At 34.1% G+C, this 21,827-nt stretch overlaps 3 protein-coding genes across 4 annotated transcripts; 2 read left to right on the top strand and 1 right to left on the bottom strand.

Moving 5' to 3' along the window:
• The first annotated feature begins 1,363 nt into the window (after positions 1-1,363).
• On the top strand, positions 1,364-4,917 carry LOC100798027 (putative wall-associated receptor kinase-like 16). The gene is made up of 3 exons (XM_003527911.5): positions 1,364-2,632; positions 3,016-3,204; positions 3,541-4,917. The coding sequence occupies exons 1-3, from the start codon at positions 1,765-1,767 to the stop codon at positions 4,743-4,745; spliced, it is 2,262 nt and encodes a 753-aa protein (XP_003527959.1). The 5' UTR covers positions 1,364-1,764; the 3' UTR covers positions 4,746-4,917.
• A 4,725-nt stretch (positions 4,918-9,642) lies between these two features.
• LOC100798553 (probable methyltransferase PMT24) lies at positions 9,643-16,388 on the bottom strand. Of its 2 annotated transcripts, none has more exons than XM_003527912.4 (9): positions 16,123-16,388; positions 14,034-15,169; positions 13,806-13,955; positions 12,533-12,803; positions 12,321-12,431; positions 12,065-12,239; positions 11,169-11,438; positions 10,259-10,459; positions 9,643-10,167 (listed from the first exon to the last, which is right to left on the bottom strand). In XM_003527912.4, the coding sequence occupies exons 2-9, from the start codon at positions 15,132-15,134 to the stop codon at positions 9,939-9,941; spliced, it is 2,508 nt and encodes an 835-aa protein (XP_003527960.1). In that variant the 5' UTR covers positions 15,135-15,169; positions 16,123-16,388; the 3' UTR covers positions 9,643-9,938. The 2 variants fall into 2 exon arrangements, with proteins under 2 accessions (XP_003527960.1, XP_014631844.1); XM_014776358.3 differs by lacking the exon at positions 16,123-16,388 and adding an exon at positions 15,978-15,996.
• Positions 16,389-18,076: 1,688 nt separating this feature from the next.
• LOC100795181 (protein SGR1-like) lies at positions 18,077-21,827 on the top strand. Its single transcript, NM_001364726.1, has 5 exons — positions 18,077-18,429; positions 20,097-20,273; positions 20,400-20,558; positions 20,986-21,132; positions 21,497-21,827. The coding sequence occupies exons 1-5, from the start codon at positions 18,262-18,264 to the stop codon at positions 21,599-21,601; spliced, it is 756 nt and encodes a 251-aa protein (NP_001351655.1). The 5' UTR covers positions 18,077-18,261; the 3' UTR covers positions 21,602-21,827.

Here is a 21,827-nt window from a genome sequence, read left to right on the forward strand (position 1 = left end):
AAATGGGGCACGTTAAAGAATTACCCTCAAATATAGAACGCAGGTCATGAGACTCCTCATCAATGGTGATGATGTTCACTATTAGTCTTTGAAACTGTTTGGTCTAGACTTCTTTTTGTGTTTTTTCTTCTTTTTAAAAGTTGAAATTAGGATTTGGGGGGGCGTTTGAAAAATTAAAAACTTACAAAACAATTGAAGTAGCTTTCAGAAGTTGCATACCCAAGTCTTCTTCCTCTCACCCTAAAGTACTGAACAAATGATGCATGACAATCGTTTTGGAATACTGAAACAAAAATATTACTTTAAAAATGATGCATACCCAAGTCTTCTTTTACTTTATTTTTAAAATTCTTTTTTTTTTTAAGTTTTGACTTTAAACTATTTTTAGAGCATAAAATAAAGTTGCACCAAATTAATTAGATGAGGAAAGTGATTACTAGTGAATTGTATGGTTTAAATAAACTTTCATGATTTAAGAATTTCCCTATTATCTTGAAGGAGACAGAAGAATTATAAGCTCTCTTCCTCTATTGGGATGTCGGATGTCATTTCTTTCTTTCTTTCTTTAATTTATGAAACTCTTAGTAGGTGTACAAGTGCGATCCTTCACTTAGTTTTATGAATAGTCAAGCATCAACTCTTCTACACCCACTTGTATGAAGTCACTGCCTGACTATATATATATGAATAGCCAAGCATCGACTCTTTTATCCCCACTTACACGTTTTTAACTTTTCTATATACGTTTTTTCTTTTATGAGGATTGAATTACCAGTACCTATAAAAGAACAAAATGCAAGGATTAGAGATTTGTAAATAATATTTATGAATTAAAAAAAAAAATAGGGATTGAATTTTCTAGAACTTCTTTGTCTTTTTGTTAGATATTCTACAATTTAGTTTAAACAACAAAGATCATTGATTCTACTTTTATGATATGAGTAAAACCAAAGACTTGTTAGTTCAAATTTCTTCCAGGAAAAGGATTTTTTACTTAAAAAATATGTTTAAAAAATTATAATAATGTAGACTTTTATTTACATTGTATGTCACGGAACTCACTGGCTATAGGCTATGCCGCTTCCTTGTTCTTTCGTATAAAAGATTTTTCATATGCTAACAAAAAAAAAGTTAATGTTAAGCTTGTCTCAATTAATTTAGTAGCATAAATATTGAGATTCTTTGCACTGGTATTTCCGGTACACCACACTATTTGGTAAAGGTTGGTTATAATATTCATATTAGTACTTCAATTTTCATTCGATAAAAATAATACTAACAAGCAGAAGTCTAATGAATAACATTAATGTCCTGTTAATATATGAAATTCGTATAGTCTTTTTGAACAGATACGTACTTTCTTTCAGTTTCAAGCCACCCATGGCCAGCTGTCCGCCGGATATGCCAGAGGCAGAGTTATGTATTGAAGTTTGCTTTTGTTTGTACTGTGGTTTTGCGTCTAAACCTTTTTCCCTGACAGAAACACAAAATTGACACGGTCCAGGTAGTTTTATATATAAACTACAAAATTATAAACCACAAATACATTATTTAAAAACAATACACAAATCCTATTTGGAAGAAAGAAATAAAATGAAAAGGAAGTATTTTATAAATTTGTAGCGCAGCCTTGTTTGAATCGATCAATCCTCCTATGCAGTAGAAGTCGATATTCCTATTGGCCCCTCTCTCTCTAACTACCATTATAAGAGATTTTTATTGATCTAATAATGGCTTGACCACAAGAACCTAAAAAACAAAGTCATGGCTGTGTGCTCAATAATGCTGCTGCTGCTACTTTTTACGCTTCTCATTGCAGCAACTAAAACTCAACCCATGTCAAAGCCAAACTGTCCAACAAACTGTGGCTCTGTCACGGTTCCCTTCCCATTTGGCATGACTGAGGATTGTTCCTTGGACGCTTCATTTCTCGTCTCCTGCAACCGAACCTCTTCTTCATCACATGTCCTTTTCTTGCCACAAACCAACATAAGCGTCCTAAACATCTCACTCAATGGCGAACTGCAGATTTCATGGCCAGTAGCCAGCGACTGCTACGCCGAAAGAGGTAAACTCTTGAGTCAAACAATCCAAGACCTAAGTATTACAAGCTTCCAGCTCTCTTCGAACCGAAACATGTTCACCGTACTCGGGTGCGACACGCTTGGACTAGTGGTGGGAACCGATTCGGATGGAAGGAACTACACCACCGGATGTGTGTCCCTGTGCAACAGGCTCCAAGACATCGAAACGAACGGGTCTTGTTCCGGCACCGGTTGTTGCGAGACTTCGATCCCGCGCGGGTTGTCGGGGTTCTCCTACGGTTCTTCGAGCGTGTACAACCACACAAGCGTGATTGACTTCAACCCGTGCGGGCATGCGTTCCTGGTAGAACGTGGGGCCTACAACTTCTCCTCCACGGACCTCTTCAAGTTCGAGAAGACAACGTTTCCCGCTGGGGTGGATTGGGTAGTGAAGAACCAAACGTGCCAAGAAGCTAAGAAAGAGGTTTCAAGTTATGCGTGTAAATCAGAAAACAGTGAATGTTACCATTCATTCGAGGGATCTGGTTATCTTTGTAGCTGCTCAAATGGTTTCGAAGGAAACCCTTACCTACTTGGTGGTTGTCAAGGTATTAATTAATATCTTTATCTTATATCTGTATTGAATTTTGCTTGTTAATTATACCGGACTCGAACCCTTTCAGATGACATTGTGTTACGACAATAAGACAATTATCATGAGGACCAACATCCTTATACATTATACCAACTCCCATTAATTATTTGAAAATTATTATATTATGTATTCTTATACGAAAAGTTATTATAAATATTAAAACATGCAGAAAAATATGTTATCTCAAAAAACATCAAGAAATATTCGTGTAAGTTACTCATAAAAATATGTAAGGAAAAATAATAATAAGAATAATAATTATAATTTTCTTCTCAGAGACCTTTCTAATCCATTGTGAAAATAGAAATCATAACTGACTCGTTATCCTGTATGTAGATGTTAATGAATGCATGGGATCCACGGCCGATTGCTTTGATGGGGCAATATGTAATAACCTTCCTGGTGGTTATAATTGTTCATGCCCGGAAGGATTTGAAGGAGATGGGAAAAATGATGGATCAAGATGCAGTCCGAAATCTAGCACCAATTCAAGGAAAGCGATCATCATATTGATAATTGCTTTGAGTGAGTCCACTCTTTTGTCTGTTGAGATTAACACATTAATTCTATTCTCAATTATGTCAAAAGTATATATAATGTTCCAAGCCAAATTGTTGAAAGATTTCTCATTGGTAATCAACAATATTAAATCAAGTTATGAATTGCTTTGGCAAACTTAATTCACGTTTTGGTACAATTTAAGTTGCATTTAGAACATTAGTCCTTCAGACAAGTTATGAACTATCATAATAGTATATAGCACATTGGAAATTTTGATTTATTAACATATGTCATCAGCAATTTTGTAGTTGAGCCAACATCACGAGAATACTAACTATATATGTTTCTATTTATGTCTAGGTGTGAGTGTAAGTCTTGTAACACTACTTGGGGGAAGCTTTTATGTGTATTGGGTATCGAAGAAAAGAAAGATCATCAAACTTAAAGAACAATTTTTTCAACAAAATGGTGGCCTTTTCTTACAACAACATATGTCTAGGCATAAAGGATCAATTGAAACGGCCAAAGTCTTCACTATTGAGGAGTTAAAAGATGCCACCAACAACTTTGATGAGGACAAGATCCTAGGTCAAGGAGGCCAAGGAACAGTTTACAAAGGAGTATTGCTAGATAATAGAATTGTGGCAATCAAAAAGTCCAAAATCAGTGATCCAAATCAGATTGAGCAATTCATCAATGAGGTGATTGTGCTTTCCCAAATCAACCATAGGAATGTGGTAAAGCTTTTGGGTTGTTGTTTAGAGACAGAAGTTCCTATGCTTGTTTATGAATTTATTCCCAATGGTACTATTTATGAGCACCTTCATGATTTTAATTGTTCTCTAAAACTTACATGGAAAACAAGACTGAGAATCGCAACAGAAACTGCTGGGGCCTTGGCTTATTTGCATTCTGCTACTTCTACACCAATCATACACAGAGATGTGAAAACTACAAATATATTACTTGATCACAATCTCATTGCAAAGGTTTCTGATTTTGGAGCTTCAAGAATTTTCCCCCTTGATCAAACTCAATTAACCACTCTGGTGCAAGGGACATTAGGGTATCTCGACCCAGAATACTTTCATACAAGTCAATTGACCGAGAAGAGTGATGTTTATAGTTTTGGTGTTGTCCTAGCAGAGCTACTGACAGGAAAGAAGGCACTTTCATTTGATAGGCCAGAGGCTAATAGAAACCTTGCAGCGTACTTTGTTTCTTCAATGAAAACAGGCCAATTACTTGACATTGTGGACAACTACATATCACATGAGGCAAATGTTGAACAACTAACAGAAGTTGCCAATATTGCAAAGCTATGTTTAAAGGTGAAAGGAGAGGATAGACCCACCATGAAAGAAGTTGCAATGGAACTTGAGGGACTTCAAATTGTGGGAAAGCATCGATGGGGAAGTGTTAGTTCATCTTCAGAAGAGACAGAAAACTTGCTACAAAAAGCATCATCTGTTCTCGCTGGTGAAGAAGGCATTAGTGGAAGTGGAATTAATTCTGGTTTTGATAGCTTAAACCGATTTTCAGTGTCTTTGGGTGGTGGAAGATGAATAGTTGATATTGATTGTGGTATTGTTGTAAATGACAAGTTTATCTGTACTTAGGATTACGACATAATATACGTCTAAATTGAGAATAATGTTTATGTAATGTGTGCCCCTAAGTAAATCAATTAAGACAACATTTTCCATTTTAATAATGCAAATAAGGTGCTTTAAGGCATAGGGTGTATCATCTAATTCAAACCTATTTGGTACAACTGCGGACTGCTACTTGAAAAGCAACTTTTATTTTGCTTGTAACACAAAGCCACAACCCTCCCAAACCATTTTCGTGGAATTAATTTGACAAAACATATTTATGGGTGTGCTAGTGGATATAGGAAATTCGTCTAGGACCTTGCAAGCATTTATTCCATTTCACATACACCCAGAACTAGTTTATTGGAATTGGATGTGAGACTCTTTCATCACTTTGCAATAGGGTAGAAATTTCAACCAATGGATCATGCTTTGACATTGGTTTCTACCAATCCTCTATCCCAAAAAACATTTTGGCATATCAAGCTCGTGTCCTGAGATCAAATTTGATGCATAGGGATATGGATATTCCTTGTAGCTACTCTCTTTTGGTTGAAGAAGACTCTTTCAAGTTCTCCATTGATGAATGTATCAAACTTCAGAAAAGAAAAACCGATACCACAGTGCTTGATTGGGCTGTTGGGAATCAAACGTGAAGAGACTAAGAAGAATTTGACTAGTTTTGCCTGCCAAGAAAATAACATGTGTATTGACTCTAATGCCACCATTATGGGATGGCATATGAAGATGCTACTTGAAGGCACTTTGTCTATGACATCATCAATTCGAAGATTGAATTTATGTGGTGATCACGATAAAGTTCTTTTAGTTCATCGTTCTTGAGTTTGATATTAAAAGTCATATATGGTAATGTTCTTTTGTCTTATTTTAAGAAGATTCTAAAAGTGATGCACATTATATCCAGAAATATTGGACATGTTTAAGCAGCTAGTTTTTTTTTTAGTAAAATAAGCAAATTTTTCTCCGTGTATATATTTTAATTGTTTTTTTAATAAAAAAAACAGTTTCATTTTTTTTAAGAAGCAATGCCCTTAAAAAAATTATGTTTTTTAGAATCACTTTTTTTTTTATTATTATATACAAACTAACCCATTGTGCAGCGGGTGACATTTTTTAAGTTCATTTTTTCATATATTGACATTTTAAGTAAACGGATTTTCTGATTCCTTTGCTTATGAGAGTGTAAAAAACAAAATGCAACTCAAATATGATTTCATCGTGTAAGTGCACAATACGATTAAGTTTCCCTTATGTAAATTTTTTTTTTCACCTCTCATGTATGTAGGCAATGGTTGTATAGTTTTTTTCACCCTCAAATAAGACAACAGAATCATAGTCATAATTCTGTTGTGTATTTTTTACCCAAATAACACAATAAAATCATAATTATACATTATATATTTTAAATATTTATTTATTATAAAATTATAATTATATAAAAATAATTTTTTTATCATGTAAAATACACAATCAAAAATACTAGCTAATTGTATGCGTGACTAATTAGAAAATACAATCTTGATTTTGTGTGACATTACATTCATGTTTTTATTATCAATCTTGTCTTTTTTATTAATGTAATATTGTATTATCTTTTTTAAACAAAGTTGTGTTATGATTGACAAAATCACAAGAGTTAAATATATTTTTAGTTACTAAACCTTTTCAGCTTTTTATTTTTAGTTCTTAAATAGTTTTTCTTTATTAATTTTAATCCTAGATATTTTCATCCGTTAATATTTGTAGTCTCCTACTGTTAAGTGTGTCGTTAGATAATGATGTGATGGTCACATTGAGTGCCACATGTTATTTTTTTAAAATTCCTGTGCCGATTTATTTCCTGACCATGTAGAACGGCCAGAAAATACTTAATTGATCCTTGATCCAGTCTGTCACAGACTTTAGGAACGACGACTGTTTCCCGACGATGATGTCAATCTAATCAATAATTGAATTAGGGTTTTCAAAAAGCCTTTTGTTGTATTTTAAGTTTCACACAAAGTCATTGCTAAATTGTAGAATTTGAAGCATCTTTTTTAATGGTGGTGCATGTAGGAATTGAAAGGTTGCCGACGTGATTTGCGACATGGCGTTGTGATGATTTCTTTTGTTGTGTTAGAGCTACCTTGTGCCAATCGAATTTCTCGTATAAACATTTTCTGGTTATTTTTTTATCACTAGAAAATAAACCTCCACAAATGTTTTTAAACAATTAAAAATTAATATGTCACCCCAACACATAACAAAATTTTAAACGGGAGGAACAAAAAAAGAAAACGGAAATAAATATCAGAAACTAAAATTGATCAATTTTTTGTTTAAAGGTTAAAAATTAAAAATTGAAAAAATTTAGGAAAAAAAAAAGATAATTAACTCAAAGCACAAATTAACTGACAAAGTTTGATGGATTTGTCTTGAAGCCACGGACTCGCTGTCATCAATTCAATTGTTGAGATATTAATTTAATAACCTGACGTGTTTTATATGTTAAGTTCATTTAGTTTTTTTTTTCTTTTTAAAATAGCTCTTATAAAAAAATAGGTTATTTATCAAGAACAAATAATATAAAAAATGAGCTTTTATAAAGGCTAAACCAGTAGTTTTGTGTAACTTACATGGAGCCTTTTCACTATTGCTCTCCCTTGGAGTACGTATTAATAATAGAGATAGGAGGACTAAAACTTACTTTTCAAACGGTTATAACATGTTTTATTAGAAAGGCTACATCAAGTGTTTAAAAAATTTCTAAAAATATTAATTACCCTCCATTAAGTATTTTAAATTGCTTTTGGAGCAAAGAAAAAAAATCATGAGCTCATTGGATTCTCTCATTATTACCTCATAATACACTGCACCTCTTGTTAAGTACAATTTCTCTTTCTTTTCAAATGTCTCTTTCCCATCTTCTTTTCCAAATTTGGTCCTGACTACTACTGTATGAGTGGACTTGTACATATACATTAAATTCCATTTCATGGCTATTATAGTTTCCATCTTATGACCTCCATAGACTGCATTGCTCAAAATTACATCCACAACTCATTGTTAATTATCAAAATAATTTATAACTTATTTTTCTGAGGGCATTTTATAACTTTCATTTTGATTTGATGATAAATAAGTATATATATATAATAGAATAACGTCCTCCAAGTAATTGTCATTTCACATGTGGTCCTGGGTGATAAATGAGTATGATACTACCCTAGGCTATTCGATCAGAATCGATCATTTTATCTCTATGTCAAACCTGTTACGTTTTTTATTATTATTCATTTGATAAACAAGTAAAACTCAAAAAAGAAAAAGAATATAAATTAGTAGCATAAAAATTTAGTCTTGCGTTTTAATACATGACATACAGACAAAAATAAAGGCTGTAAAATTGGGTGAGTTTAAACATGGATATGCTTAAATTTACGTACAAATTGTGTTAAAAATAGATGCTGCATGATGAACATAAAAGCATGAGTTAATTACTTTAGCCAACCGCAGAGTTTATTACCATTACGTACTCTTTATTGATAGCTGGTTTTTTAGAATCTCATGCATATCTATGTGGCTATGGCTGTAATTGCTTTTCCTAATTCATGGAGACATCTTCGCTGTCTTTCTTTTTTCATATATAACATTTTCATGCTATAATTAATTCACCGTAAAACTGATACGATAAATGTTTACACTAATAATGATTTCGCTAGCATGCATAGAGAGAAGAGCAAGGGAGGTTGACAAGCACCAAATCTTACTATAACTATACACACCGAAAAAAAAGCTATATGCATGGTTTAATTCCATAAAATGAAGTGTCTTGGCCTACATTATTCATGTTATACGTACGTTAGATTCCCGGGCCCTTCTTTTATTTCAAAGGCATACAATTCACTTAATCGAGTCCACATGCATGAACTAACCTCCAACTCGTTTCTGATTTCTTCTCTAAGTTTTCAATAATTTAATGTACTCACAATCCGTGAAAGTTAATAATCATCCAATGGCTCAAATGTAATAAAAAATATCTATGATAAAAAAATATTAATTACCCTCCATTAAGTATTTTAAATTGCTTTTGGAGCAAAGGAAAAAATCACGAGCTCATTGGATTATATATATATTCCCATCCTCCTTTCCAAAATTTGGTCCTGACTACTATAGGAGTGGACTTTACATAAACCTTTGGGTAAAAATTTTCTGGAAATGGAATTTAACGTATTTAATTAAATTTAGCCTGAAACTCCCTAATAAATTTAACTAGATACATTAAATTCCATTTCATGGATATTATAGTTTCCATCTTATGACCTCCATAGTTTATTTTATTTTTCCATCCGTTAGATTTCCTGCAAATTGAAATAATATGGCCTTACATATATAGTACTCCTAGCCCAACTTATGTGATTTTTTTTTTTTTTTACCAACAAAGAGAAACCCTATCTTTCATACCTATGGTTATTTTTTGTATTTACTTATATAAACATAAATACTAAATAATCATGGTTTCAAAATTACTAGTACTACCCAACGAACATTATACCGTCTATATATACCACCACCTATACTACCTTTACATTAAGCCACCCCATTCAATGTGTTCTGCATTCCTCCACTTCACATATAGCCAGCCCTCAACCAAATGAGCTGGTATTTTGACCTCCATCAAAAACCTCCCCACCAAGCATAGGACAGGATCAATGGTTTCATTTGTAATAACATCAGCTGGTATTTTGACCTCACACATGCCTTCCTCAAGGTGCAGATTTTCAAAATTGGGTTCTCCCAGGGCAAAAGTAGGATGATACAAAGAAAAAAGGAAAGAAGGAAAGATCGTTACTGGAAAGGAAAGATGAAACACGAATGGAATGATCAATTAGGGTTTGAATAAGGAAACTAGGTCAATCATCTCACCAAGAAAGAAAAAACTTACTATGAGTAACATGCTGTGTATTTGCTGTACAGAATACAAACCTTCTCTATGTACTATATATTTTGCTCCCAGCTTGTGCTAAGGCTGGAATATTCATTAATAAATAAAAAAAATTCACTGTGCTTATTAAAAAGTTAATAAAAATATATTCAAATTCTACTAAATAAATTAATAATAATATGTAAAAACAAGGAGTGTGTCAGCCTTTGAAGTTGAGATCATGCAATGGCTGATGCAACTGTTTCAACCTTTGTTGGACGCCAGAATGTCTTCTGAATGCAAAGTAATCCTTCTCCATTTTTGGAATATGTCAACCTAATATCCCATTGTAGAGATTTAGCCAAGCTCTCTATCTCACCAATAGTTTCAACATTGTCTCTTATGACCAAATATCCTTCTGGTCTCAGGATCCTATCAACTTCTGCAATCACTGCTACTTTATTGCACCTGAATCCAAAAATGAGTCAGCCAAATCAGAAGGACATATAAGGACTAAGGAGATTTCTTAGTTGACAATTTTTAAAATTACTGAACATACTTTTCCTTAAGTGTTGAGAATATAGAGTCAGCATGGAGCAGATCATATGATCTAGGGTAAGTATTGAATGATTCACACCAATCATGATAAATACCGAATAATCCACGCTCATATATTATTGGCAGTGTGTCCGGAGAATCAATTGGAACCACATTCATTACCCAAACATTCAATTTCAGGGCTCTGAGTGCCGCAGCAAACCTGAAGACACGAGAGAAAGCAAAAAATTATTAAAATAATACTAAAGAAGGTTCATTATTTGATAATAAAGTCAGTAAGCATTCACCCAAATAAAAAAGTCTAACAAGTTAGGACAAGGAATTACTCACAATTTAGTATATAGCTAAAAGGATATTTATAGAAGTTTAACAATAAACATTTTCAAAAGATTTAAAAGGACAAAAAAAATAATAAACAAAAAGGGTGAAATGCTGTAGTGTACTTGAAAAAGCCAATGATAACCATTCTGCACGAATGAAACCCCATTTTGGCCCCTAAAATTTTGGGTCGCATTAGTTCTCAAAAAATGGAAATCACCATTTTCATCCATGAAGGATGGATAAAAATGTCAATCAATTTAGTCCTCTTTTAGGGATGTAAAAAAGGATTAAAATTGATCTGTTTAATTATGATTTTCATCTTTTAGGGATTTATGTGACCAACCTCATATCTTTCAAGGACCAAAATGATGTTTTATTCTTTGGCCAGACACCACATGAAATTATTGGGCATTATAGTAGAATATGTACTCATTTTCCTCCTACTCTTGCTTCTGCAAACTTTTCTAGGGGAGAAAAGAAAGACATGCAGAATAAAAGATAATGATTTTCCACCAGAACAAAAACAAAAAGTAATTCATTTCCATTCAAAGAGGAACCAGGAATATGCACAAGTACAAATAATATCTTACCCTCCATAAACAGCTTTCATGTCCATGACATTTCTTACTGAAGACCAATTGATACCCATTCCATTCAAATACAAGTGGGAAATAACGTTTTTCCAATGCTTGTAATCAGCAGTGAATTCCACTGAAGCAGCTCTTCCATAAACACCAGCCTGAGAGTCTATCCAGTAAGGTGGTTTCTCCAACCTCAGTGGCCATTGCTCAGGCCAGATTGATCCACGCTCTGATGCATCTACGGGCACTTTGTGCATACAAGCCTGTAGTGATACATTCCTGAAGACATGGAAGTTGGAACATATCATTAAACTTAGTAGGGTAACTTTTTCAAAAAGGAATAATCTCCGACTAAGTAATGCACTATCAACAATCAACACTCTTGAATATTAGCATAGAAGGCAATTTCAACCTGAGTGATTAATTTTGAGATGTTTAACTCCATTTTTTTCCTTAAGCAGCTCTAGTGATTCAAGCCCAGAAGAAAAGGACGTCAAGGATTTGAATAAAAGAATACTTTAATTTATTTTAGTATCAACTATTAAGAATCTCATTCTTTTTCTTAAGCTTCACACACACAAATTGCTAGGTGACTGACATTGCATAACAGTACTCTCCAGATACCAATAAATTACTGTTGCAAAACATTTAAGAAAAATTTCAGCATCTCCAAACAAAAGAAAGCTTGCAAAAATTTGACAAGGGAAAAACGGTTTTCACTTATATATCAACAATTATAAATTCATACTTCTTGGTAGAAAGACTATGGATTGTCTGGATTAGTATTGTTATTATCTTTAAAAAAAATTGCATTCTTATTAGGAAATTTCAAAGCATTATCTCCACTCCTCTTTATTTGAGAATCCTATTTATGCCTATTGCCAAAAAACCAAAAATAGAAGTACCAAGCTGTATTTGGATCATCAGATTCGCTGCACATTGATGGCTCATTTTTTATTCTGTTGTTATAGCATTCATTGTCAGTTGGTTTTCTATATATTGCTGCTGCCACTCCATTCAATTTGTCCTTTGCAATTACCACCAGATCCCAACACATTGACTTTGTAATTTCACCCATTGCTGCAACAAAATGGTTTTGTATAAAATCAACCCATAAGTTCATTTCCTAGTGTAACATGAATTAGGGTTCAATGGTTGTACCTTTCCAAATCTCAACATCTTCTGGATCCTTTTGGTACACTGGAGTAGCAGACCATACAAAGTAACCTCCAGGGCGTAATACACGATTAAGCTCCAAGAGCAGCTTGCCACCTGCATTGTACAACCAATAGAGTATTACTAGAAGAGTCAAGCATAGGTAAGAAAATAAAAGCATTGAGAGAGAGAAAACTTAATCAAAACTTTTATCACACCTTCTACGTGCCAAGGGACTCTACAACGAGCACAGTGGAGAAGATCAAAGACAGAACCGGGGTAGGGTAATCTTACAGTGCCCATGACACCTAATGTGGCAGGAATTCCCCGTTCCAGTGCAAATTGCACTTGTGCCTCGTGTACATCTTTTGGAGCAAATGACATGGTCAGAACGTCTTTTTCAAACAGATAGCCTCCAAAGCTGGCTACCCCACACCCAACATCCAATATCACACGACTTCTCTTCCCCCATGCAATTTTGGGAAGAGACTGCATCATTAGACAAGCACCCATTTAGAGGGGAAATAAGTCAATAACAGATATATCAATCAAGTGAGAGCAGGGATGGCTAAGACACTGGTTGATTTCCAAGACAATGTATTCGCTATTTGCACGTTTGTTAAACTCATTGCATGAAGGAATTAGAGGTCAAGGAAACATATTTATCAAAATGAAGGATTGGCTAAGCTGACTTATTAAAAATAAAAACTGAAAGCGCAAACCAATTCATTTAACAATGTAGACCTTACACTAGAAAAGGTTTGTAAATCAAACAAGCTTACTGTGTGAAGTGATATTGCAATGACAAAGCAGAGAAAGAAAAGCTAAATAAGGTAAGTGCTAACATGAAAATGGGAAGGTCAGTTCAAATTTAGGACAACTATTACTAGGTCTTAAAAATATAAACGGTGTAACTTCCTTAAAAATGTCAATTTAGGACGACTATTACCCTGTCTTAAAAATATAAACGGTGTAACTTCCTCAAAAATGTCGATATAGTATGTGTACAGCATGCTAGTATGCTACTTAAGAGGTTTCTGTTTTCCCATCACTAAGAAACACTGAATCAGGTTTTAAGAGTGATTAGAATAGACCCATATGAAGTCTATAATTGTATTATTAATGTCTGTAATGAAAGGGAACGCGAGAAAGGGATAATTTCCCCCCAAGCCAGAGACTTTCTTGGTCCCCAACTAGACAAGCACCCAAAACGTGTCCCCTCCCTACTCTCCCTATTCCTTGTAATAAACTTGGCTAATTACCTCGCCATAACTAACTCCTCACCCCCTCTTCTGTAATTTCCCACCAAGACCCCTCAACTAGACTTTTTGGCACTTGGACCTTCACGTGTAGATCTTAACTTAAGAGCCTTAGTGGACTGCTCAGGAACCATTGGGCCAGAATTCCTATCAAAGAGCAGTTGTCTATTCAAAACAACATATTAGCGAGATAATGATAGCGTTGCAACACAGAAACCTGAGAAAGGCTTACTTTCTGAATGAATTCAATGTAATTAAGAGCGCCATGTTTAAACTGTGTTCCACCACCAGGAAAAGTAAGGTATTCACCAGTAACTTTGACCCAGTTTTGATGACCCTTATCTACAACGAGTTTTGTATGTGGAGCATTTTTGTACCATATCTGCAATAGGCACCAAAATATTGAATTTCATTATTAAGTAACAGCATTTGGCTTTCATCCAGTTTATGTATTGCATACCATTTCCCTGCTTTTGGGCCACCTAATTGGGCTTCTATAACCCTCAGGCAGAGAAACAAGACAAGTGGTAGCTTCATCAGGACAGTGCCTCTCACGATGTTCATAGTGGCTTATGCTCTGAAGCTTTCTAATTGCTTTCCAATTGTCAAGGCAAGGAATGTACTCTGATCCTGTAGTTGTATTACAAAGTTTCCAGTCATATGTTCTGCTGTCAATAGAAACCAAAGACTTCTGTGATTCCTTCTCATGCTGTGACTCTGCAGCTTGAGTTGACCATGTTCCATTTTCAGTGCTAGTTTCGATCAAAATTTCTGATGAGGTACCAGTAACTAAAATTTCTTTAGAAGCTGGATTGTTTTCATGGCTTTCTGTGTTACTCCCTCCAGTACTTTGTGTTGCCTCTGAATGCAGATGTTTTTTGTCCTCCGCAGTCTCGCCAACCATCTCATCTTGTTGTGTGGCTTCATCCATACTCTTTTCTGTCCCTAATTTGTTATCATTTGTGCTCTTGTCAGATTCTTTTTCATCTAAAGTTTCCATTGATCCTCTAAGTTCATCGTCATGAATTTGATCATTCGAAGTTTCTGTTTCTTCAGATTCTGAATTTAAGCTTCTATCTGATTCTTTCTCCGTCTCGTCAGTGCTCGGCTTGACATTCCTCATTTGATCATTCTCCTCAATAGTATTCTCCAGACCCTTCTCCAAATCATTCTTTTCATCTGAGTTGTCCCCAACAACCTCCTGGTTTTCTTCTGCAGTATTATCAGACACTTTTTCAATTCCCTTTTGGTCATCCTGGTTTTCTGGATGGCTATCACCACTCTGAGATTTTTTAGTCTGGCTAGATCCCCGTGTTGAATCTTCTGATATATCACCAGATCTGTCTTCAAATTGCTTGGAATCACTTGCTACATTTTTAACATCATCATTAATTGTCTCAGTCTCAGATACCTGAATGACTGAATTCTGAATTGGAACAATGGATGACAATACAATCCATACACCAACTAAACAAAATGCAACAAACACAGCCACAGAGACGGTTGAACAGTAGTTTGACAACTTCCTCCCCTTGCCTTGGGAATTCTTCCCCAGCGCCATGTTTGCTAATTACTGCTATTTCAAGATAAACACACCTAGAAAGGGAAGCAAAGTATTATCAAATCTATTAAAAAAATCATGTAGCTCAGCTAAATGCTGGTGCTTTTTCTTTTAAAAAAAATAGAAAAATAACTTGCCAGGATATCTCCTTTACATAAATTGCAAGGAAAACCATGTTGTAGCCTTGCCATATTATTCAAATAAATCAGCACAACAAATGTATAAAACCCAAAAGCCTAACACTAGAGGGCAACCAAAGTTCTTTCTAAATCCAAATTTGAAGGTTGAAAGAAGGGAGAAGAAACATAGATCAACAGTTTAAACGTCTCCAACACTCATAAAGAAGGGTAAGGTAGGAAATAGCATAAACCGAAGTAGCAAAGTTTCAAACAATGACGATATGAACATGTGAAATAAGACAGAAAGCGAGAAATTGAAAAGTACCTACTTAATACTAGCAACCAAACATGATCAAGCTTAATAGATGCGTAATGTTCTATGCTCATGTTTTTCTTTTTGTTTTTCAAAGAAGGAAAAAATCAAACTTTCATGAATAAAGCATAAACTTTTATCAAGAAAAATCTTTGCTTTCTCCCAAAAGTCCAACCAGTGAAGGAATATTTCACACAAGGATGCGAGTGTGTGAGCCAAAACTGAACAAAATCTAGTGCAAAGAGCAACAATCGCACAACCCAGAACACACCTTATGGGAGAAACCATGAAGAAATCGAAAATACTACCAAAAAGCCCAAAACATGGAAAGTGAAAACACAGATGAGGTTTCCAAATAAGGGAAATGAAGATAACGGTTCAAGAGAAAAAAAAATCCAGCTTTTAACTCACTTTCCCCAAAAAAAACAGACACCCACACAAGCACATTTTTTGCATATTCTTCTGAAAAAGCAAGATCATCAATGAGGTCCTTAGATCCCACTCTGGAAGGAAAGGAAGCAAAATGTGAGAACAAGGAAAAGGTATAGAACTGTACCATAATGGCCAGGTGAGATTCCTTGAACAGTCTTTGCTCACATTCACAGGTATATGTTATTGTTGGAGACTCAACAGAACAGAGGTGAAGAATGTGATATTTTTGAGGATGGACAAGTTTGATGTTGCAGAGGAATGTGGGGAATCTCGTTTTGGCCAAACACTGTCTGTCGCTATAATAATAAGGAAATGACCCGTGATTGAGGAAAAAACTGAAAAAGAGAGAGAACAGTGTCTGTTACCGTGTGCTAACTAAAATAAATAAAGCTGACAGAGCTATTTGTCGCTCAGTATTTGACTATAAGAGAAACAGTTGACATGTGTCTTTGTACAACATATAGGTGTAAATTAAAGACTTACAGACTTACAGCAACTTATAGGTGTAAATTAAAGAAAAAGAAAAAGATGTGTCATAGATATTTTTAGAGTTTTTTATGCTTGTTTAGAGAGAAAAAAATTATATATTGAAATTTTAATCTTCTAAATATGCCTCAACTTTTTTCTTCTGAAACAATCTTTCAATAAGTGAACATATATCTTTTAAGATACGGTCAGACATGATATAAACTTCTCTATAAGATAATTTTTTTAATATATAAATAGTGTTACAAACTCAAAATCATGTAATTAAAGAACTTGAACGCTGTGAATGCAGATTGGCACAGGTGTTTAAAAATTTGAAATGAAATTTCACATTTTCTATGGACGTGGATTTGAAACCTCTCTAAGTCACTTTTCCTGCTTAGAGGGCAACCCTCTTAAAGATCTCATGATGTCTAAAAATTAGTGAAGTAGTTATGATTAGATTTTGTGTTTGAAACCATATAGTAATAATTTAAGTGAGTCTTTGTTGTTGTTATCATATTTTATTCGACATTTTATCCGGTAGTATTGAGAGTGTTTTCTTTTTTTTTTTTTTACTTTGTTCCTTTCCTTTAAAAAAAAACTTGAACCCTTTTTTATTCAAGCTACTACCCAAACTCAAAGGTCAAAGGAGGAAATAAAATGTTATTTTTAAGTACAATAATGTTTTCGATTTTGGATTGGACTAGAGGTCCAATCAGTATGGGTGGATTAGTTCAAACTAAAGTATTAACAATCCAAAGCATAGGTGTTGATCAAAGTTAAAGCAAGATTTCTAAGATACAGTCATGAACAAGAGATTTTTCTTATAAAGTTACATATCAGTATGAGAAATACTAGCAACACTATTTATAGTATTCTCTTCGTATATTATTTTTTATGATTGGTTGAAATTTATTATAATATGAATTTTGATGAGTCTAACATTTAAATTAAAAGAGAATAATTAAATGAGATATAAAATCTATTAAATTTGGTGACTTTTAACAAATTTCAACTAATCACGGATGGAGATTAAGTAGCATTTCTCTTCTTTTGAAATGTTCCCTTAATAAATACTGCGAAAAAATATGGCCCAACATGGATAAAGTATACAACTTGTATTTGTAAGAGAAAAATATAATAAAATAAATCAAGTTGGAAATATGTTTTTTAACAAGTATTCGTTGTGTATTTTGAAAATTCTGGTCGAGATATACAACAAAATTAGGAAAATATATTTCTATTGTGTGTCTGGACAAGATCTAATCTATCGAGGTGTAGAATAATTCTCATTGTGTATGTCAATTTTATAAAAAAAAAATGAGAAAGATAGAAAGAATGAGATGAACTAAGAAAAGAAAGGAAGTGGGAATAGCAAAGTCCGAGTAAGTTGAACTCGGTGGCCTCAAGCAGATCAGGATTGGCGTCACACCAAACTGTTGACCCATGTAAAGCCACGTCACTACATTATCCGCAACATGTTATCGAAAATTTTAGCTCTTTGATGGCGTGGCAGAACGTTCAATTCCATTCTCAAATCATGCATCGTGTTCAATTTAAATTGTAATATATTAAAGTTTCCATTTCTATTTTCTATAATTTATTAAAAAAAAAAACGTGTGGAAGAAATGAAGTGATGTAGATTTTCGAGTGTGGGGTCTGAATCACAGTCCACACAAACGAACCGAACCAAGAACACCTATTTTCCCACACCACTTTACTTTCTCTGAGGCTTGAGAAGAAGACAATGGTGGCTTGCGAAACATGAAGAGGGGCACTGTGTTATGCATGTTCAATGGCATGTCATTGTGCTTCTTACAATGCCTTTTCATTTTCACCAACCAGAGAGTTCTTCGCCACCAACCACATCATGTCAAAACCATCATCCACTACTACTAGATGCAGACCCTTTCTCTTGTCCATCACCAATGCCACACCATCCTACAACACCCTTGTTTCTGAGGTGCCCTTCTCTCCTCTCACAGCTTTTATATGTCATGCCATTCTCATTCATTCGGTGTTGTTGTTTGCTTGCATTTTGGATTTAATAGCTAGCTTAAGGAACGTAGTTGTTTTTTGTTGTTGTGGATATTAACATGTTTAATTTGACTAGTTTTTTATGCTTTTAAGCTCATGAATTTGCATTTTTCATGCTATTGTTGTATCTCATGATAAAAAGGTTTTTTTTGTTGTTTCTTCCTCTGGTCTCTTAGTGCTATTTCTCCATACAATGTACTATTGAAATTTTAATTGTTCATGATGTCATATAAGTTGTAGCAGGCATATACAGGTCGTAGCATATACTTATCCATCAGTTGCATGTTTCAAGAATATATTCAAGAAAATATGTAATTCAAATGATGCTAAAAATATTAGTTTTTAAAGTCCAAGCTTTTACATTCAGTGATATCACATAGTCTTGCTCTTATCCCAGAATTGTAGTCTCCATGAATTGTATAAGGTGAACTTTGGATATGGGAGATGTAGATCTATCCCTTTTCTTCGCTTAGTGCCCTTTTTCCATTGTAAAAAGTCCATCCCCTAACTATAATGATTGTCCTGTTTCCAAAAGATGAAAAGAATTGTTAGTATATCCCCATTGACTTCTAGATAATAACGCTTCTGGATCTTGAAATTATCATGAATATATAACAGTCAGCTTGAGATTATGCACAAGGATTAGTCATTTCACACACTCAATTTCAGGGAACTCTGAATTTATTTGACTATATTACCCTCTCATCTCATAATGCTCTCATTCCAGTTCTTGGTTTTCTAAAAGGATAAAACTTAGATGAAGTGTCATCTGGGTAATCTATGTTGATATTTAACACAATCCTTTATTATGCAAATTACCAAAGTGAAACTCTAATTCCAATTGAAGAACAACACCAAAAGTACTTAAGAAACTGCCTTTATGTTTTGTCCTTTCTAAAATGACAAGTCATTTGAAATAAACTAAGTACTTCAAAAGCGACAATTATTTGAAACAAAGGTAGTATGCAAACCTGAACTCAACTCCCAAGACCCAGCATTGTGCTTTGCCCATCTTAATGATAAGATAGGAAATTGAACTTCTTAGACCAGATGCAACAGAAAGTCCTCATTTCCTGAAATGATTTATTTATTTGAATTCCTTATTACTCATGTGAAATGTGTAGATGGAATTATGCTTCCTGTATTTCACTTCACTATCTATAAGATATTAAGATTATACCCGTAAAAGATTTTTACTTTTGTCAGCCTATTGCAATTGCATTGTTTGACATGGCTGCATTACAGTTATCACTGAATTATGGATAAACAGCTTCAATTGGTAATCTGGCTTCTGGCTTCTGGCTTCTGGCTTCCAGTTCCAATTTACAAAATTAAGATTCCGTTTCTTGATTCATGCACAAAACCAATATGCTTCATGAGATAATTATCTGCAATTTGAGATCCAAACAAATAATTGCTTACAGTAGTCAATGAACACCAAATACCTTCCTTCTCTTTCTTGAATTCAGTTTAGTCTTACAATTTTGAATATCTTTGTTTCGTATAGCAATACGAAAAATTGTTATTTGATGTGTTGTAATTAGTATCACTGGTATTCCTTGTATAAGTGGGTTTTGTTTTTATTTTATTTAGGCTGTTAGGCTCTTGGTTCCTTCAGCAAGATTTGAACCTTCAAAACTGAAGGTTGTTCTATTGGAAGATCAGATAAACAAACATGCAAGTTTTACTCCTAGAACCTACATTCTATCCCATTGTGACTTTACAGCTAATCTGACTTTAGCTGTGTCCAATGTGATCAACCTAGAGCAGGTTTGTATCTTTACTCTTGCATGCTTAGCTTGAAAGACTAGTGCCTAATTCATATTTTTGAGCAAGAACATTAGTTCTCTTAATTTATGAGTATTTTATGTATACAATTCCTTCTGTGACGGGCAGTTGAGAGGGTGGTACGAGAAGGATGATGTTGTAGCTGAATGGAAGAAAGTGCAAAATGATATGTGCCTACATGTTCATTGCTTTGTCAGTGGTCCCAATTCCTTCCTGGATCTGGCTGCTGAATTGAGATATCACATATTCTCCAAGGAAATGCCTTTGGTATGTTTGCATTTAACTTATAGATCCCATCAAAACAGAAAAATCTGAATTCTAGGACTGATCTAAGTATTATGCTATGCACGAAAACCTCCTCAAAAGCTTATGCGAGTATTTTGTGTGAGGGGGTATGGATGAACCGTTCCTTACCAAAGCTTTCCATTGCTCAAAATGAATAAGAAAGCTTATAAAGGAGGTTTACAATTGAATTATATGCCGTCTCCTAAACTTGCTCTTCAATGTTGTATGTTGTGCAACTTGTGTTCTACCTGGTATATGCACAAATTCTAGCTTCAATTGAAAATATGTAGTGAATTCTTGAGGAGGTTGCTATGTTCTCGTATTATTTAATGCTAGAATGAGTATCTGATTTTCCTAAAGTGTATTTTTTAAAGAAATTTTTTACAGTAATGCTAATATATGACGCCAGGTACTCAAAGCAATTCATTGTGGAGACTCTGCACTTTTCCGTGAGCATCCTGAATTGCTGGATTCTATAGTTAGAGTATATTTTCATTCTAGCTCAGAAAAATATAACAGAATGGAATGTTGGGGACCTCTCAAGGATGCAATGGAGGTAAAATTAAGACATGTGAAAATGAACAATGAAATTTGGATTAGTAATTTAATTTACTTGTTTGCTTCGTACCCAAATTTGCTACAATCAAGATTTCAATAGATTCTAAACAAAATAAATTCTACTTATGAAAAGAAGAAGGAAATTTCTGTTCATGCTTGACTAGTTTTCTAATCAGCAATGTTATCTGTTACCAATATCTCATAACAGTTCATGTTTGAGGATTCAAGATGTGAGTGAATAACTGATAAAATGCAATATAAACATTTTTTTTTCACTTTTCTCTTTACACAAGTCCTTTCATGAAAACACATTCATAACAACTAGAATTTTTCTTTTCTAATTATGTATCTTGTGTCTTTAGGGAAAACAAGCAGATCAATTCCAAGGGTCAATAAGAAGAGATAGTCCCGAAAAGTTGCGGAGCCCAAAGTCCATCTTCCAAGCTCTTTTTGCTTTTCTTCTTTGAACTATATCAATAACTTGAATTATTTGTTTGTATCCCAATTCCCCCCACAGCTCAGAAATTCAAGTGGGTTAGACAAAGCAAAATTCAGCTTGCAAGAATGAACCAATCCCACAAGGAAACTATGTATCTTTGGGAAGACCCAAAACCAAAAGCAAAAATGTGAAGTTGCACAAAAGCAGATTTCCTGTGCCACCAAGGCAATTTGCTTTAATGATTTCTGTGACTA

The sequence above is a fragment of the Glycine max genome, chromosome 6 (genome assembly GCF_000004515.6).
Source record: "Glycine max cultivar Williams 82 chromosome 6, Glycine_max_v4.0, whole genome shotgun sequence".
Classification (NCBI taxonomy): domain Eukaryota; kingdom Viridiplantae; phylum Streptophyta; class Magnoliopsida; order Fabales; family Fabaceae; genus Glycine; species Glycine max.

What these genes read in the sequence shown, in the direction of transcription:
- LOC100795181 (NM_001364726.1), top strand. Translation starts at nt 18,262, where the DNA reads ATGGCATGTCATTGTGCTTCTTACAATGCCTTTTCATTTTCACCAACC. An exon ending in ATGTGATCAACCTAGAGCAG is followed by an intron (nt 20,274 to 20,399) that starts GTTTGTATCTTT and finishes TGTGACGGGCAG; the next exon opens with TTGAGAGGGTGGTACGAGAA. An exon ending in CTCTCAAGGATGCAATGGAG is followed by an intron (nt 21,133 to 21,496) that starts GTAAAATTAAGA and finishes TTGTGTCTTTAG; the next exon opens with GGAAAACAAGCAGATCAATT.
- LOC100798553 (XM_003527912.4), bottom strand. Translation starts at nt 15,134, where the DNA reads ATGGCGCTGGGGAAGAATTCCCAAGGCAAGGGGAGGAAGTTGTCAAAC. An exon ending in ACATTGAATTCATTCAGAAA is followed by an intron (nt 12,804 to 13,805) that starts GTAAGCCTTTCT and finishes CTAATGATGCAG; the next exon opens with TCTCTTCCCAAAATTGCATG. An exon ending in AGATGTTGAGATTTGGAAAG is followed by an intron (nt 12,240 to 12,320) that starts GTACAACCATTG and finishes ATTTTGTTGCAG; the next exon opens with CAATGGGTGAAATTACAAAG.
- LOC100798027 (XM_003527911.5), top strand. Translation starts at nt 1,765, where the DNA reads ATGGCTGTGTGCTCAATAATGCTGCTGCTGCTACTTTTTACGCTTCTC. An exon ending in CCTACTTGGTGGTTGTCAAG is followed by an intron (nt 2,633 to 3,015) that starts GTATTAATTAAT and finishes TCCTGTATGTAG; the next exon opens with ATGTTAATGAATGCATGGGA. An exon ending in CATATTGATAATTGCTTTGA is followed by an intron (nt 3,205 to 3,540) that starts GTGAGTCCACTC and finishes ATTTATGTCTAG; the next exon opens with GTGTGAGTGTAAGTCTTGTA.